Source organism: Myotis davidii, unplaced genomic scaffold (genome assembly GCF_000327345.1).
Source record: "Myotis davidii unplaced genomic scaffold, ASM32734v1 scaffold247, whole genome shotgun sequence".
NCBI classification, from domain to species: Eukaryota; Metazoa; Chordata; class Mammalia; order Chiroptera; family Vespertilionidae; genus Myotis; species Myotis davidii.
In genome coordinates, this window is record NW_006299593.1 from 1,977,617 (window position 1) to 1,991,103 (window position 13,487).

At 49.7% G+C, this 13,487-nt stretch overlaps 1 protein-coding gene across 1 annotated transcript in view; it reads right to left on the reverse strand.

The window, feature by feature from the left end:
* Positions 1-13,487, reverse strand: part of ATP6V1B1 (ATPase, H+ transporting, lysosomal 56/58kDa, V1 subunit B1) — a 26,060-nt gene that overhangs the window by 824 nt on the left and 11,749 nt on the right. Inside the window, exons 5-13 of the mRNA XM_015571475.1 lie at positions 12,877-12,959; positions 5,888-6,027; positions 4,864-4,965; positions 4,190-4,287; positions 3,060-3,183; positions 2,742-2,892; positions 2,419-2,501; positions 1,333-1,437; positions 1,034-1,163 (exon numbers count right to left, since the gene is read on the reverse strand). Of these exons, the coding sequence (XP_015426961.1) occupies positions 1,034-1,163; positions 1,333-1,437; positions 2,419-2,501; positions 2,742-2,892; positions 3,060-3,183; positions 4,190-4,287; positions 4,864-4,965; positions 5,888-6,027; positions 12,877-12,959 (1,016 nt within the window). The remainder of the gene's footprint in view (positions 1-1,033; positions 1,164-1,332; positions 1,438-2,418; positions 2,502-2,741; positions 2,893-3,059; positions 3,184-4,189; positions 4,288-4,863; positions 4,966-5,887; positions 6,028-12,876; positions 12,960-13,487) is intronic.

Sequence of the window (13,487 nt, forward strand, 5' to 3'; positions counted from 1 at the left end):
ATGTGTGTGCGCGCGTGTGTGATGTGTGTGTGTGTGTGTGTGTGTGATGTGTGATGTGTGTGCGCGCGTGTGTGTTGTGTGTGTGTGTGTGTGATGTGTGATGTGTGTGCGCGCGTGTGTGTTGTGTGTGTGTGTGTGTGATGTGTGATGTGTGTGCGCGCGTGTGTGTTGTGTGTGTGTGTGTGTGATGTGTGATGTGTGTGCGCGCGTGTGTGTTGTGTGTGTGTGTGTGTGATGTGTGATGTGTGTGCGCGCGTGTGTGTTGTGTGTGTGTGTGTGTGATGTGTGATGTGTGTGCGCGCGTGTGTGTTGTGTGTGTGTGTGTGTGATGTGTGATGTGTGTGCGCGCGTGTGTGTTGTGTGTGTGTGTGTGTGATGTGTGATGTGTGTGCGCGCGTGTGTGTTGTGTGTGTGTGTGTGTGATGTGTGATGTGTGTGCGCGCGTGTGTGTTGTGTGTGTGTGTGTGTGATGTGTGATGTGTGTGCGCGCGTGTGTGTTGTGTGTGTGTGTGTGTGATGTGTGATGTGTGTGCGCGCGTGTGTGTTGTGTGTGTGTGTGTGTGATGTGTGATGTGTGTGCGCGCGTGTGTGTTGTGTGTGTGTGTGTGTGATGTGTGATGTGTGTGCGCGCGTGTGTGTTGTGTGTGTGTGTGTGTGATGTGTGATGTGTGTGCGCGCGTGTGTGTTGTGTGTGTGTGTGTGTGATGTGTGATGTGTGTGCGCGCGTGTGTGTTGTGTGTGTGTGTGTGTGATGTGTGATGTGTGTGCGCGCGTGTGTGTTGTGTGTGTGTGTGTGTGATGTGTGATGTGTGTGCGCGCGTGTGTGTTGTGTGTGTGTGTGTGTGATGTGTGATGTGTGTGCGCGCGTGTGTGTTGTGTGTGTGTGTGTGTGATGTGTGATGTGTGTGCGCGCGTGTGTGTTGTGTGTGTGTGTGTGTGATGTGTGATGTGTGTGCGCGCGTGTGTGTTGTGTGTGTGTGTGTGTGTGTGTCGGGGTAATGGGGTTACTGCCTGAGTGCCCCAAGCGCCTCACCCTGGTTGATGAAATTCTTTTCGAACTTCTGCAGGAATTCCAGGTAGAGCAGGTCCTCGGAAGTGAGCGCCTCTTCCCCCACCACGGCCTTCATGGCCTGCACGTCCTTGCCGATGGCGTAGCAGGCGTACTGGGGAGGGCAGAGGGAGCACGGTCGCCGCAGGCTCATCCCCTGAGCCCCAGGGCCTCCGATGAGGGGTTTTGCCAGGAGAACAGCTTGTGGTCTGGATGGGTCTCAGCCCTTCAGCATCTGCAACCCCCCCCCACCTCCTGGAGCCCCTGGGCCCACTCCTTCCTACCAGCTGGTTAGAGACATCGCCATGGTCCTTCCTTGTCATGCCCTCACCAATGGCGGACTTCATCAGTCGCGACAGGGAAGGGAGCACGTTGATGGGGGGGTAGATCTGGGGGCGCAGAAGGCGTGGCAGAAGGCAAGGTCCAGAACTTCCCTCCTTCCCACCCTGCTCTCCCCCCCCCCACCCCATGGCTGTCGGGGGTCCTCCTTCATCCTACAGAGAAGTGGGTCGCACCGCCCTCCTTCATCTCTCACAAACTCTAGGGCTTGAGTGTGTAGCTGTCAACATGTGAAGGGGGGAGATGACATGATATCAGTTAATGAAAGCCTCACTATTTCAAAACGTTTGATTGTTGGACGAAACCAGGTTGAAGCTTAAGTTAGTAGCTACAAAGAAAGAACCTGCCCAGCAAAGCGCAAAAAGTCCTAGGGGTTGCCCTGACTGGTTTGGCTCAGTGGATAGAGCGTCGGCCTGCGGACTGAAGGGTCCCAGGTTCGATTCCGGTCAAGGGCATGTACCTTGGTTGCGGGCACATCCCCAGTAGGGAGTGTGCAGGAAGCAGCGGATCGATGTTTCTCTCTCATCGATGTTTCTAACTCTCTATCCCTCTCCCTTCCTCTCTGTAAAATATCAATAAAATATATATTTAAAAAAAAAAAAGTCCTAGGGGTTGTTGCCTTGAACACCTTTGCTAACCCACTGGCACATTATTTACCACCTACTCATGCCGGTTACCCGTTGTTTTCTGTTCGGGAAAGGGAAGAGAGCGGGTATTTCTTTAGTATCTACTATCTGCTAGGTGCTTTCTGTTTGCCAATGTATTTTATCTTCCAAATGCAACTGTGTGATGCGTATTATTATTCCCATCTTAGAGAAGAGGAGACTAGGATCAGCGAGGTGAAATCATTTTCTCAGGATCCTGGAGCCAGGTAGGCTGGAGTCTTCCCAGACCTGCCTCCTGTCCCTGAGCCAGTCTTCCTGGGGGTCACCGGTGTGGGGTTAGCCTTGCCTGGCTCCTCCTCATTCACAGAGACACGAGGCACAGGAGGGGGTGGAGAGAGCAGAAGGCAGCGGGGGAGGGGACAGTACCTGTCTGTTATGAAGCTGTCTGTCCACGTAGATCTGCCCTTCTGTGATGAAGCCAGTCAGGTCTGGGATCGGGTGGGTGATATCTATGAGGAAATTCACCGGCCTCGGTGTGGATGGGGACCAGGTCTCCACCCACTCAGGGCCACCTGGGTCCTTTCCCATCGTGGGAGGGAAGGAGTAGATGGGGGCAAGGAGAGGACAGTCGCTACCCTATGGAGGAACAGAACGACTGCACATCTGGGCGAGGAAGCACGGGCCCTTGAAGTGTGGGTGGGCAGGGAGGGCAGGGGGCTGCGGAGAGCAGTGGCCGGGAGGAGTCTCACCGTCATTGGGCATGGTGAGGATGGGGATCTGAGTGATGGATCCGCCCCGGCCCGACACACGGCCCGCCCGCTCGTAGATGGTGGCCAGGTCTGTGTACATGTATCCGGGGAAGCCCCGGCGCCCCGGCACCTCCTCTCTGGCAGCCGAGACCTGCAACATCCACGGGCGTTGGGACAAGAAGGGGGTGAGAGGCTGAGACAGGAATGGTGACTGGAGGCTCGGTGACTGTGGGAAACGGACTGGGGGCTGGCCGGGGTGGGCGAGCTCCGGGGTGCAGGGGCTGGGATGAACCTGACCCCCCTCACCAGCCACCTCACCTCGCGCAAGGCCTCCGCGTAGGAGCTCATGTCAGTGAGTATGACCAGCACGTGCTTCTCGCACTGGTAGGCGAGGAATTCAGCAGCGGTCAGGGCCAGGCGAGGGGTGATGATCCTCTCGATGCTGGAGACAGTCAGGGTTGGAGTGCCTGTGCTCTGTGTAGCTCCAGTACCGAGCGGGGAAGGCACTGGGAGCGGGGACTGTGCAGAGCAGCAGAGGCGTGGACACGACCAGCCCCTCCCCCAGCCCCCAGGTCAGGGCTGTCCCTCTACCAGGTCCCACACTCCCGGCCCGTGGTCCAAGGTGGGAAAGAAACAGGCTGGGCAGGCGGGGAGCTGGGTGAGAGTGGGACAGGCAGGCCTAGGAGTATCTGAGGAGGATGACAGCGCCCCGTTTCTGTGGCCTGAAGGTGAGAGGCTCTGGAATATCAGAGGCGCATCCGCCCCGGGGTCAGCTGGAGCCCTGTCACTGCGTCCTCAGGATCCTTTCCTCACTGGTCCCCCACTGTTCCCGAGCACTTAGTGTGACCGAGCACTTAGTGTGGCCGAGCACTTAGTGTGGCCGAGCACTTAGTGTGACTGCTGGGCCCTGGCCACCCCTTTCCACTCAGCATTCCTAAGTCCACGGGGTGGGCGGGCTGGGTGCCTGTGGGTCTCTCCTTTGGTGATGTCATCCCGGCCTGCAGAAGTCTGTCACTGGGTTTTGGTGGAACGCTCAATACCCAGGGCAGTTCATTAGAATTGTTGTTTTTTTCCCACCCACTTGACCCCGACTTTAAACTCACATTTTTCTAAACCGTAAAATAGCAGGTTTTTCTAAACAAATGGTTTAGGGCAACATCTCATTAGTGCTGACTTTTTGGAAAAATGAGGAGCCCTGACTCGGGACGGAGGTTGATCGCAGGTTGTGGGAGGAGCAGGCAGGGTGCTGGTCCCGCTCCCTCTGTCTCTTCCCGAGTGATTCCTACCCCTTACCAGCTTCAGGTTCCCCCTCTGTACAACAAGGGGTGGTTCTCCCAGCCCTGGCCCCTGGCTGTAGCTCTGGGAAACCCCTGAGCCCCTGGACTCTGGGTCCTGGAAGGGGACAAGGCCTGCTGCCTCCGGGCAGGCGGCACCAGGAGAGGACTCACGTGGGGTCGTTGGCCAAGTTCAGGAAGAGGCAGACGTTCCCCATGGTCCCATTCTGCTCGAAGTCGGACTTGAAGAACCTGGCTGTCTCCATGTTCACCTGGACACACAACAGGGAGGGCTGGGGCAGGCCCTGTGGCCTGAGGGCAGGGCCCAGGCCCCTCCTATCTCTTCTCCGTGAAGCCTCTGGACTGACTGTCTAACCCTCACTGGGGTGGCCCTGGGTTTGAGGGGGCAGAGCTGGTTCGCTGCCCAGTCCTGGGTAGAGTCCCATCAGACCCCAGAGTGTCGGACTTCTCCAGGGTGAGCTCTGCTCAGTACCATCCCACCTTCCTTGGCCAGCTGCTCCCCATTAACTTCCTGCCCACCGCCCCCCCCAACCGGCCTTTGTATCTGCCTCCCAAAGCTGTCTTGTCTCCCCAAATTCCCTTGTGAACTCATCTTATAGCTGCCATGGCCTTTGGGGTGCCCTGAGGGACACGTGGCCCTAGTCACTGAGCCCACCGCACCCCTTCAGTCACGCTCTTGCCTCTCCCACCTACAGACCCAGACGCTGACAGCTTCTCTCGGAGAAGGAGTGTGCCTCCGCCATCAGACCAGGCCACGCCAGGGGCCCGGGGAGACTAGGCTGCCCACCCACAGCTTCCAGAGCTTGCCACCTGCCAGCCCCTCTTACCCCCATGGCTGCAAAGACGATGGCAAAGTTGTCGTCGTGATAATCCATCACGGCCTTGGATTTCTTCACTAGCCCCGCCTGGCGGCAGATCTGGGCAGCGATCTGGGGAGGGCGGGGTTAGGAGGACGTCAGAACCCTCCGCACAGACTGCCATTGAGGAGGATGGACCGGGCAGTCCCCAGTCTGTCCTTCTGCCAGGACTTCAGTGGGAGGGACCCACAGAGATGAAAGGCTACCCAGGCCCTACAGCTTTTCCCATGGGAGACACTGCCCTGCTCTGCGGCTACTAAAGGGCTGAGGGCGCCTGTCAGGAGGAGCAGGCGGAATGCCAGTGCCAAAGAGCCAGGGCCCCAGCCTGGGTGTGGGGCAGCCTGGCCTTAGACCCCTGCGCCTCCCCCACCAGCCCCCCACCAGCCTGCTGGGGTTTATCTGGGCACAGAGCTGCCCCGGCGGCGGGGTGAGGGGCCAGCAGCCACACAGACCAGACGGGTGTGTAAGGTGGAGGACAGGGGTGCTGTGCCCTCTGGCGGCTCAGACAGTTCGAGGGTGAGCTGGGGCACAGCCAGGAGTGTCAGGTGGGGTGGTCAGGGGAGGAGCATCTGGAACCCTGTCACCCCAGCTGCCACTCTTGGTGGCAGAGGCGGGGCAGGAACCTGCACAGGGGGCTTCGGGTGGCCATGGGGCTGGCATGGGAGGGGCTCACTCGGTGCACAGAGTACTGCCCATGACAAGGCCCCGTTGGTAGAGCTGACCGCTGAGCAGGGCTGTCACCACGGGGCTACCCAGGGGCTCTCTCGTGAGCCAGGGAGCGCCCCACTCACTTGGGCAGAGGTTTGGAGACCTGCTTGGGCACGACGAGGAGTCCTGTGCAGCCCTGCAGACCTGAGTTGCCAGAGGACAACTGCCAGTCTGGGTGCCGAGGACCCAGCTCAGCTGACCCCTGCCTGCTCAGCTCACCTGCTATCGCCCGCCTCTGCCCTGTCCCTGGTCCTTGGTGGTGCCTGGGGGCTCCCACAGGCCTTACCTCGTTGTGGGGGAGCCCAGCTGCTGAGAAGATGGGAATCTTCTGGCCACGGGCAATGCTGTTCATGACGTCGATGGGAGAGATGCCCGTCTGGATCATCTCCTCGGGGTAGATGCGGTCATAGGGGTTGATGGGCTGGCCTGGGAAACAGCAACCCTGGACCATGCTCAAGGGTTCAAGTCCTCCCTGGCCCTCCCCAGCCCTCCTCCACCTCCAGAGCAGCACTGTGGACAGAATTCCCTGCTATGATGGAAATGGGCTCTACGGCACCTCCTCATCGGGTAGCTACTGAGCACCTGAAATGTGGTTTTGTTTTTCTTTTATTGAATGAATTCATTTAAGTAGCCCCATGCCCAGTGCCCCCTTTGGACAGTGCTGCCCCGGGGCCCTGGAAGCCAGAGGGGGCGGGAGCTCAGGCTGCCAGGCCCTCCTCCGGATGTACAGGTGCTGTGCAGGGCTAGGGCGACCTGAGGGCGGGCTCAGAGACCCCCTGTTTGAGTGGGTGTGTGTTCTGTGCTCTGCCTCCCACTTGCTGAGTGGCCTTGAGCCAGCCAAGAGGTCCTCCCTCACATCCTCCGCAAACTGATGTGATAGGGCTGGCGGGCTCAAGACAGCCTCCCTTGGAATGGGGGAGAGCCTGGGGGGGCTGAGTCTGCTTGTGCAGCCGCCCCAGCCAGCTCTCAAGGGCGGGACAGGGAACCGGAAGGCAGGAGAGTGGTCTTGGGGCACCTGGTGGAGCCTGCACAGCAATGAGGCATCTACGGACTGGACGTGAAGTGCTGACGGCAGTACTCAGGCTGTGTGGCTACTCTCCTATCACACATGATTGGCCACTAGCCTGATCAGCCCTGGAGGTGAGCCCTGGCCTGTGTCTGGTGCAGAACTTCCAAGGACGAGCTGGCAGAGGTGATGACTTGGGGTGGGGAAGGGGGTTGAGGCCTGGATCCCCAAAGCCTTGTAGAACTTCTGGTCACTCACCATTGATATCGAGGAAGTCCTCCGCCATGACCATCGGCCCCTTGTCAATGGGTTTGCCAGAACCATTGAAAATCCGACCTGGGGATGGGCAGAGGGTATTGGAGAATGCTCAGGGCCAGCCCTGCGTCTCGCACTGCTGCCCACCTCCCACACCACCACCAGCTCCCACCTGCCCCCACATGCCAAGTACTCCTCAACCCTCGGTTACCCTCAGAGAGCTGGCTACAGTGATGTCCCTTGGGAGTCTTCCTTTCTTTCCTGGAAACCTTATAGGCAAGGCCTTGGTCCAGAACAACCACTCTAATGGGGTGATTTGGGGGGCTGGGGAGAGGAGAGGGCCAGGTAGAGCAGATCTTGGGAGCTGTGTAAAAATTAGGGGCTGTGTAGTCCACTTCAGGCTGACCCATACAGAAGGCTACCTACAGTGCCTCTAGTTTATTGAGGCTGCCTTCCTCATTCACGGAGCACCTGCTGTAGTCAGGCCCTGAGCTGGGGTTGAGAGTCAAAGAGAGAAGAAGACATGACCCCTGACCTCAGAGAGCTCACAGGTGAGGCAGACGTGTACACAGGCAGTGAAAATGCAGTGTGCTAAATGCTTGGTGGAGATGCTGGATGGCAGGACAGACGAACATATTGCTTGTAATGCTGCTGTATTGGCGTCTGCTCGCCCATATCACCAACCGATTAGTAGAAAAGATATAATTCCAACTCCTTCTCAGCCAATGAAAAGTTGAAAGATATTATTAGCTGTGACTAGAATTAGTATAGTAATTAGAAATATTAGTAGGTACTTGAAAAATCGATTGATGTTAGGATCCGTATGTATATATCATATTGAGAACTCTATGATAGACCAGGTAATAAATAAGGCCACAGGCACAAATACTATAGAGAAAAAATCTAGTTTAAAGCTAATAGATAGTTCTATAGTTTGAATTGTTATTCAATGTCAGTTCGAGATTACTATTTCTTGTCCCGATTGAATAAATATAATGGTTGGGGGTATACTGGTTATAAAAGAGTAAAAGATTATTGTTTTGACATATTCGGGGTAGGAGTAGTGGTTGGATATTTTATTGGGGGCGAGTGTGAGGGGTAACACAAGAATAATTAGTGATAATAATATTAGGGTAGAGAATAGATTTATAACTTTTACTTGGAGTTGCACCAAATTTTTGGTTCCTAAGACCAATGGATTACTTCTATCCTTTAAAAGTTCGAAAAAGCCGCAGTCTTAAATGCGGGGGGCATGAATTAGCAGTTCTTGCATTCTTTTTCGGTAAATAAGAATTTTATGCTTCTATTGTTAGATTCACAATCTAATGTTTTTGTTAAACTATATTTACAGTACATAGTTCCCAGAATAATTTTGGGTTTAATCATTAATAGTAATAGGGGTGCGAGATGTAGTAGTATCAGAGTGTTTTCTCGAGTGTAAGAGGGTTTGATATTGTGAATATGATAGGTGTATTTACCTCGTTGAGTTGTAATTAGTATATAGAGCGTGTATAAAGCGGTAATAACGATATTAATACCTAATAAGATAATAGAAAAATTGGATCATGAGAATATAGAAACTGTCACGAATAGTTCTCCAATTAGGTTGATGGATGGAGGTAAAGCTAGGTTTGTTAAGCTTGCTAGAAGTCATCAGGCTGTTATTAGGGGGAGAATTGTTTGTAAGCCTCGAGCTAAAATTATAGTTCGGCTGTGGGTTCGTTCATAATTGGAGTTTGCTAGGCAAAATAGTAGTGAGGATGTTAGACCATGGGCCACTATAAGTGCGGTGGCTCCCATGAAGCTTCAAGGAGTTTGGATTAAAATAGCTATAATTACGAGTGCTATATGACTGACAGATGAGTATGCAATTAGTGATTTTAAGTCTGTCTGGCGTAGACAAATGGAGCTGGTTATGACCATGCCTCATAGAGATAATATTATAAAAGGATATATTATGAAATTAATAGTAGGATTGAGTATTGCGGTAATGCGTAGTATTCCATAGCCTCCTAGCTTTAGTAAAATGGCTGCTAAAACTATTGACCCTGCAATTGGGGCTTCAACGTGGGCTTTTGGTAGTCATAGGTGGAGGCCATAGAGAGGTATTTTTACTATAAATGCTAGTATAAATGCTAATCACAAGAGTGAATCACCTCAAATGTGGACTGTTGGTTCGGCTAAATATTGGATCAGTAGCATATTTAGTGAACCTAGGGTGGTTTGAGTATATACTAAGGCGACTAAAAGGGGTAATGATCCAGCTAGGGTGTAGAAGAGAAAATAAATTCCAGCATTTAGTCGTTCTGTTTGACCCCCTCATCGAGTAATAATGATCAGAGTGGGGACTAGTGTGGCTTCAAATAAAATGTAAAATATAATTAGTTCGGTGGCAGAGAAAGTTATGATTAAGAAAATTTGGAGTAAAATTATTATGGTAATATATAGTTTTTTTCGTGCGAGGGATTCTTTATTTATATGATACTGGCTAGCAATAATTATAAGCGGTAGAAGTCAAGTTGTTAGTATTAGTAGAGGAGTTGACAGTGAGTCGGAGAAAAATAATATGGATAGGTTTAAGCTATTGTCGCAGAATTGATTTATTAGAGGTAAACACACTATACTGATTACTAGACTATAAATTGTTGAATTGATTCATACTATATTACTTTTTGATAGTCACGTAAGTGGAATTAGTATAATTGTGGGGATAATAATTTTTAGCATTGAAGAAGATTAAGGTTTTGTACATAGTCGATTCCATATGTGTTAGATACGACCACTAGGAGGGATAGTCCAAGTGCTGCTTCACAGGCTGCAAATACTAAGAGAATAATAGGTATTATACTAGCCAGAGTTGTGTGAGTAATAAGAATTGTTACAGTAACAAGGACAAATAGAGATAATATTATCCCTTCTAGACATAGGAGTGAGGATATTAAGTGGGATCGGTATATGAGTAGGCCTAAAAGAGATGTAGTGAATGCTATTAGGATATTTACGTGAGTTAAAGACATATTGATAATTATGAAGTTAATCATAGTCTAATGAGTCGAAATCATTTATTTTGTATTAAACTAATTATCATATTCGGATCACTCTAGTCCTTTTTGTACTCATTCATAAGCTAGGCTGATAATTAATAAAGAAATGAGAAACAGGGATATAAATAGTATAGTTACTAGTTTGTCAGTTTGAGAGGCTCATGGAAGTGGCAATAAAAGTGCGATTTCAAGATCAAATAGTAAAAAGGTGATTGCTACTAAGAAAAATTTTATTGAAAAAGGAAGACGAGCGGAGCCTATTGGGTCGAAGCCACATTCATAGGGGCTTGATTTTTCAGCATACACATTTATTTGAGGGAGGCAGAATGCAATTGTTCCAAGCAGAGAAGCCAGCAGGGTGTTAACAACTAGGGTTAGGATAAAGTTTATTATTCTTTCTTGGAGTACACCAAGACTAGCTGATTGGAAGTCAGCTGTACTAATTCATACTAAAAGAATAGGAACCTCATCAGTAAATAGAGACGTATAGGAATAGTCATACAACATCTACAAAGTGCCAGTATCAAGCTGCAGCTTCAAATCCAAAATGGTGGTTAGATGTAAAGTGATAATTTAATTGTCGTAAATAACATACGATAAGAAATGTTGAGCCAATAATAACATGAAGGCCGTGAAATCCTGTGGCTATAAAGAAAGTAGACCCGTAAACACCGTCAGAGATTGTAAATGGTGTTTCGTAGTATTCAGAAGCTTGCAGAAATGTAAAATATAAGCCCAAGAGAATAGTAATTAGTAGTGCCTGTATTATATGTATACGATTACCTTCTATTAGGCTATGGTGAGCTCAGGTAATAGATACTCCTGAAGCTAGTAGGACGGATGTATTTAGAAGTGGTACTTCTATGGGATTAAGAGGAGTAATGCCCGCTGGAGGTCAATAGCCTCCTAATTCTGGTGTAGGGGCTAAACTTGAGTGGTAGAAGGCCCAGAAGAATCCAGAAAAGAAGAATACTTCTGATACGATAAATAGGATTATTCCATAACGGAGGCCTTTTTGTACAATTGGTGTATGATGTCCTTGAAATGTACTTTCTCGAACAATATCTCGCCATCACTGATATATTGTTAGTATATTAGTAGTTAAGCCTATTAATAGTAAAAGTGAAGTATTGAAGTGAAATCATATTACTAATCCAGATGTTAAAAGAAGAGCGGATAATGCTCCTGTTAATGGTCAAGGGCTTGGATTGACTATGTGATATGCATGGGTCTGGTGGGTCATTAGGCGTTATCGTGTAAATAAAGACTTACTAATAGGGTAAAAACATATGCTTGAATTAGGGCGACAGCGAATTCTAATACTGTTAGTAGGACTAGAATAACAAATGTAATGAAAGCAGTAGTTATGCTGATACTTATTAGTGCTAGAGTGGCTCCCCCAATCAGGTGAATGAGTAGATGTCCTGCAGTAATGTTTGCTGTTAGTCGTACTGCTAATGCCATTGGTTGAATAAATAGGCTAATTGTTTCGATAATAACTAGTATAGGAATCAGAGGTAGAGGTGTTCCTTGAGGTAAAAAATGTGCTAGAGATGCTTTTGTTTTATGGCGAAAGCCTAAAATAACTGTACCGGCTCAGAGAGGAATGGCTATACCTAAGTTTATTGATAGTTGTGTGGTAGGGGTAAAAGAGTGAGGCAAGAGACCCAATAGATTTGTTGAACCAATAAATATAATAAGTGATATTAATATAAGTGTTCAAGTCTGTCCTTTTTTGTTGTGAATGGTTATTATTTGTTTCGCTGTAATGCGAATTAATCACTGTTGAATTGAAACTAGACGGTTGTTAACTAGTCGTGCTGTTGATGGGAATAATATACTTGGGAATATAATAATAAGTACGACAATAGGTAGGCCTATTATCGTTGGGGTAATGAAAGAGGCAAATAGATTTTCGTTCATTTAGTTTCTCAGGGGGTCGAGTGTTTTTGTGATTTGGTTGTCAGAGGCTCTGGATTGTTGTAATAATGGTGTTTTGAAATTTTTAATTGAAATATAATGAATAACGTGATGATCATTGAGACAATTGTAATAAATCATGTAGATGTATCTAGTTGTGGCATATCATTAAGGGGAGGTTAAAACTTCCAATCTCTAACTTAAAAGGCTAGTGCTAATTTAGCTTCTTAATGAGGTTATAGTATTGATGATGATCATTTTTCAAAATGTTTTAAAGGAATTATTTCAAGTACGATAGGCATAAAACTATGGTTGGATCCACAAATTTCAGAGCACTGTCCATAATATAGGCCTGGTCGGGTGGCAAGTAGTGTCGTCTGATTTAAGCGGCCAGGAATAGCATCGGTTTTTAGTCCTAAAGAGGGAACAGCTCAAGAGTGCAGTACGTCTTCTGATGAGATTAATATACGAATTGTTAATTCAGCAGGCAATACTACTCGATTGTCAACTTCTAATAGGCGAAGTTGGCCAGGGCTTAGTTCTGAGGTGGGTACCATATAGGAATCAAATATTAAGTCTTCATAGTCTGTATACTCATAACTTCAGTATCATTGATGGCCCAAGGTTTTGATAGTTAAAGAAGGATTGTTAATTTCATCTATTATATAGAGAATTCGTAATGAGGGAAGTGCAATTATAATTAGGATGATAGCTGGCAGGATAGTTCAAATTGTTTCTACTTCTTGCGCGTCTATAGTACTAGTGTGAGTCAAAGTGGTTGTGAGTATTGATGAGATGAACAGTGTGGAGCCTGCACAGCAATGAGGCATCTACGGACTGGACGTGAAGTGCTGACGGCAGTACTCAGGCTGTGTGGCTACTCTCCTATCACACATGATTGGCCACTAGCCTGATCAGCCCTGGAGGTGAGCCCTGGCCTGTGTCTGGTGCAGAACTTCCAAGGACGAGCTGGCAGAGGTGATGACTTGGGGTGGGGAAGGGGGTTGAGGCCTGGATCCCCAAAGCCTTGTAGAACTTCTGGTCACTCACCATTGATATCGAGGAAGTCCTCCGCCATGACCATCGGCCCCTTGTCAATGGGTTTGCCAGAACCATTGAAAATCCGACCTGGGGATGGGCAGAGGGTATTGGAGAATGCTCAGGGCCAGCCCTGCGTCTCGCACTGCTGCCCACCTCCCACACCACCACCACCTCCCACCTGCCCCCACATGCCAAGTACTCCTCAACCCTCGGTTACCCCCAGAGAGCTGGCTACAGTGATGTCCCTTGGGAGTCTTCCTTTCTTTCCTGGAAACCTTATAGGCAAGGCCTTGGTCCAGAACAACCACTCTAATGGGGTGATTTGGGGGGCTGGGGAGAGGAGAGGGCCAGGTAGAGCAGATCTTGGGAGCTGTGTAGTCCACTTCAGGCTGACCCATATAGAAGGCTACCTACAGTGCCTCTAGTTTATTGAGGCTGCCTTCCTCATTCACGGAGCACCTGCTGTAGTCAGGCCCTGAGCTGGGGTTGAGAGTCAAAGAGAGAAGAAGACATGACCCCTGACCTCAGAGAGCTCACAGGTGAGGCAGACGTGTACACAGGCAGTGAAAATGCAGTGTGCTAAATGCTTGGTGGAGATGCTGGATGGCAGGACAGACGAA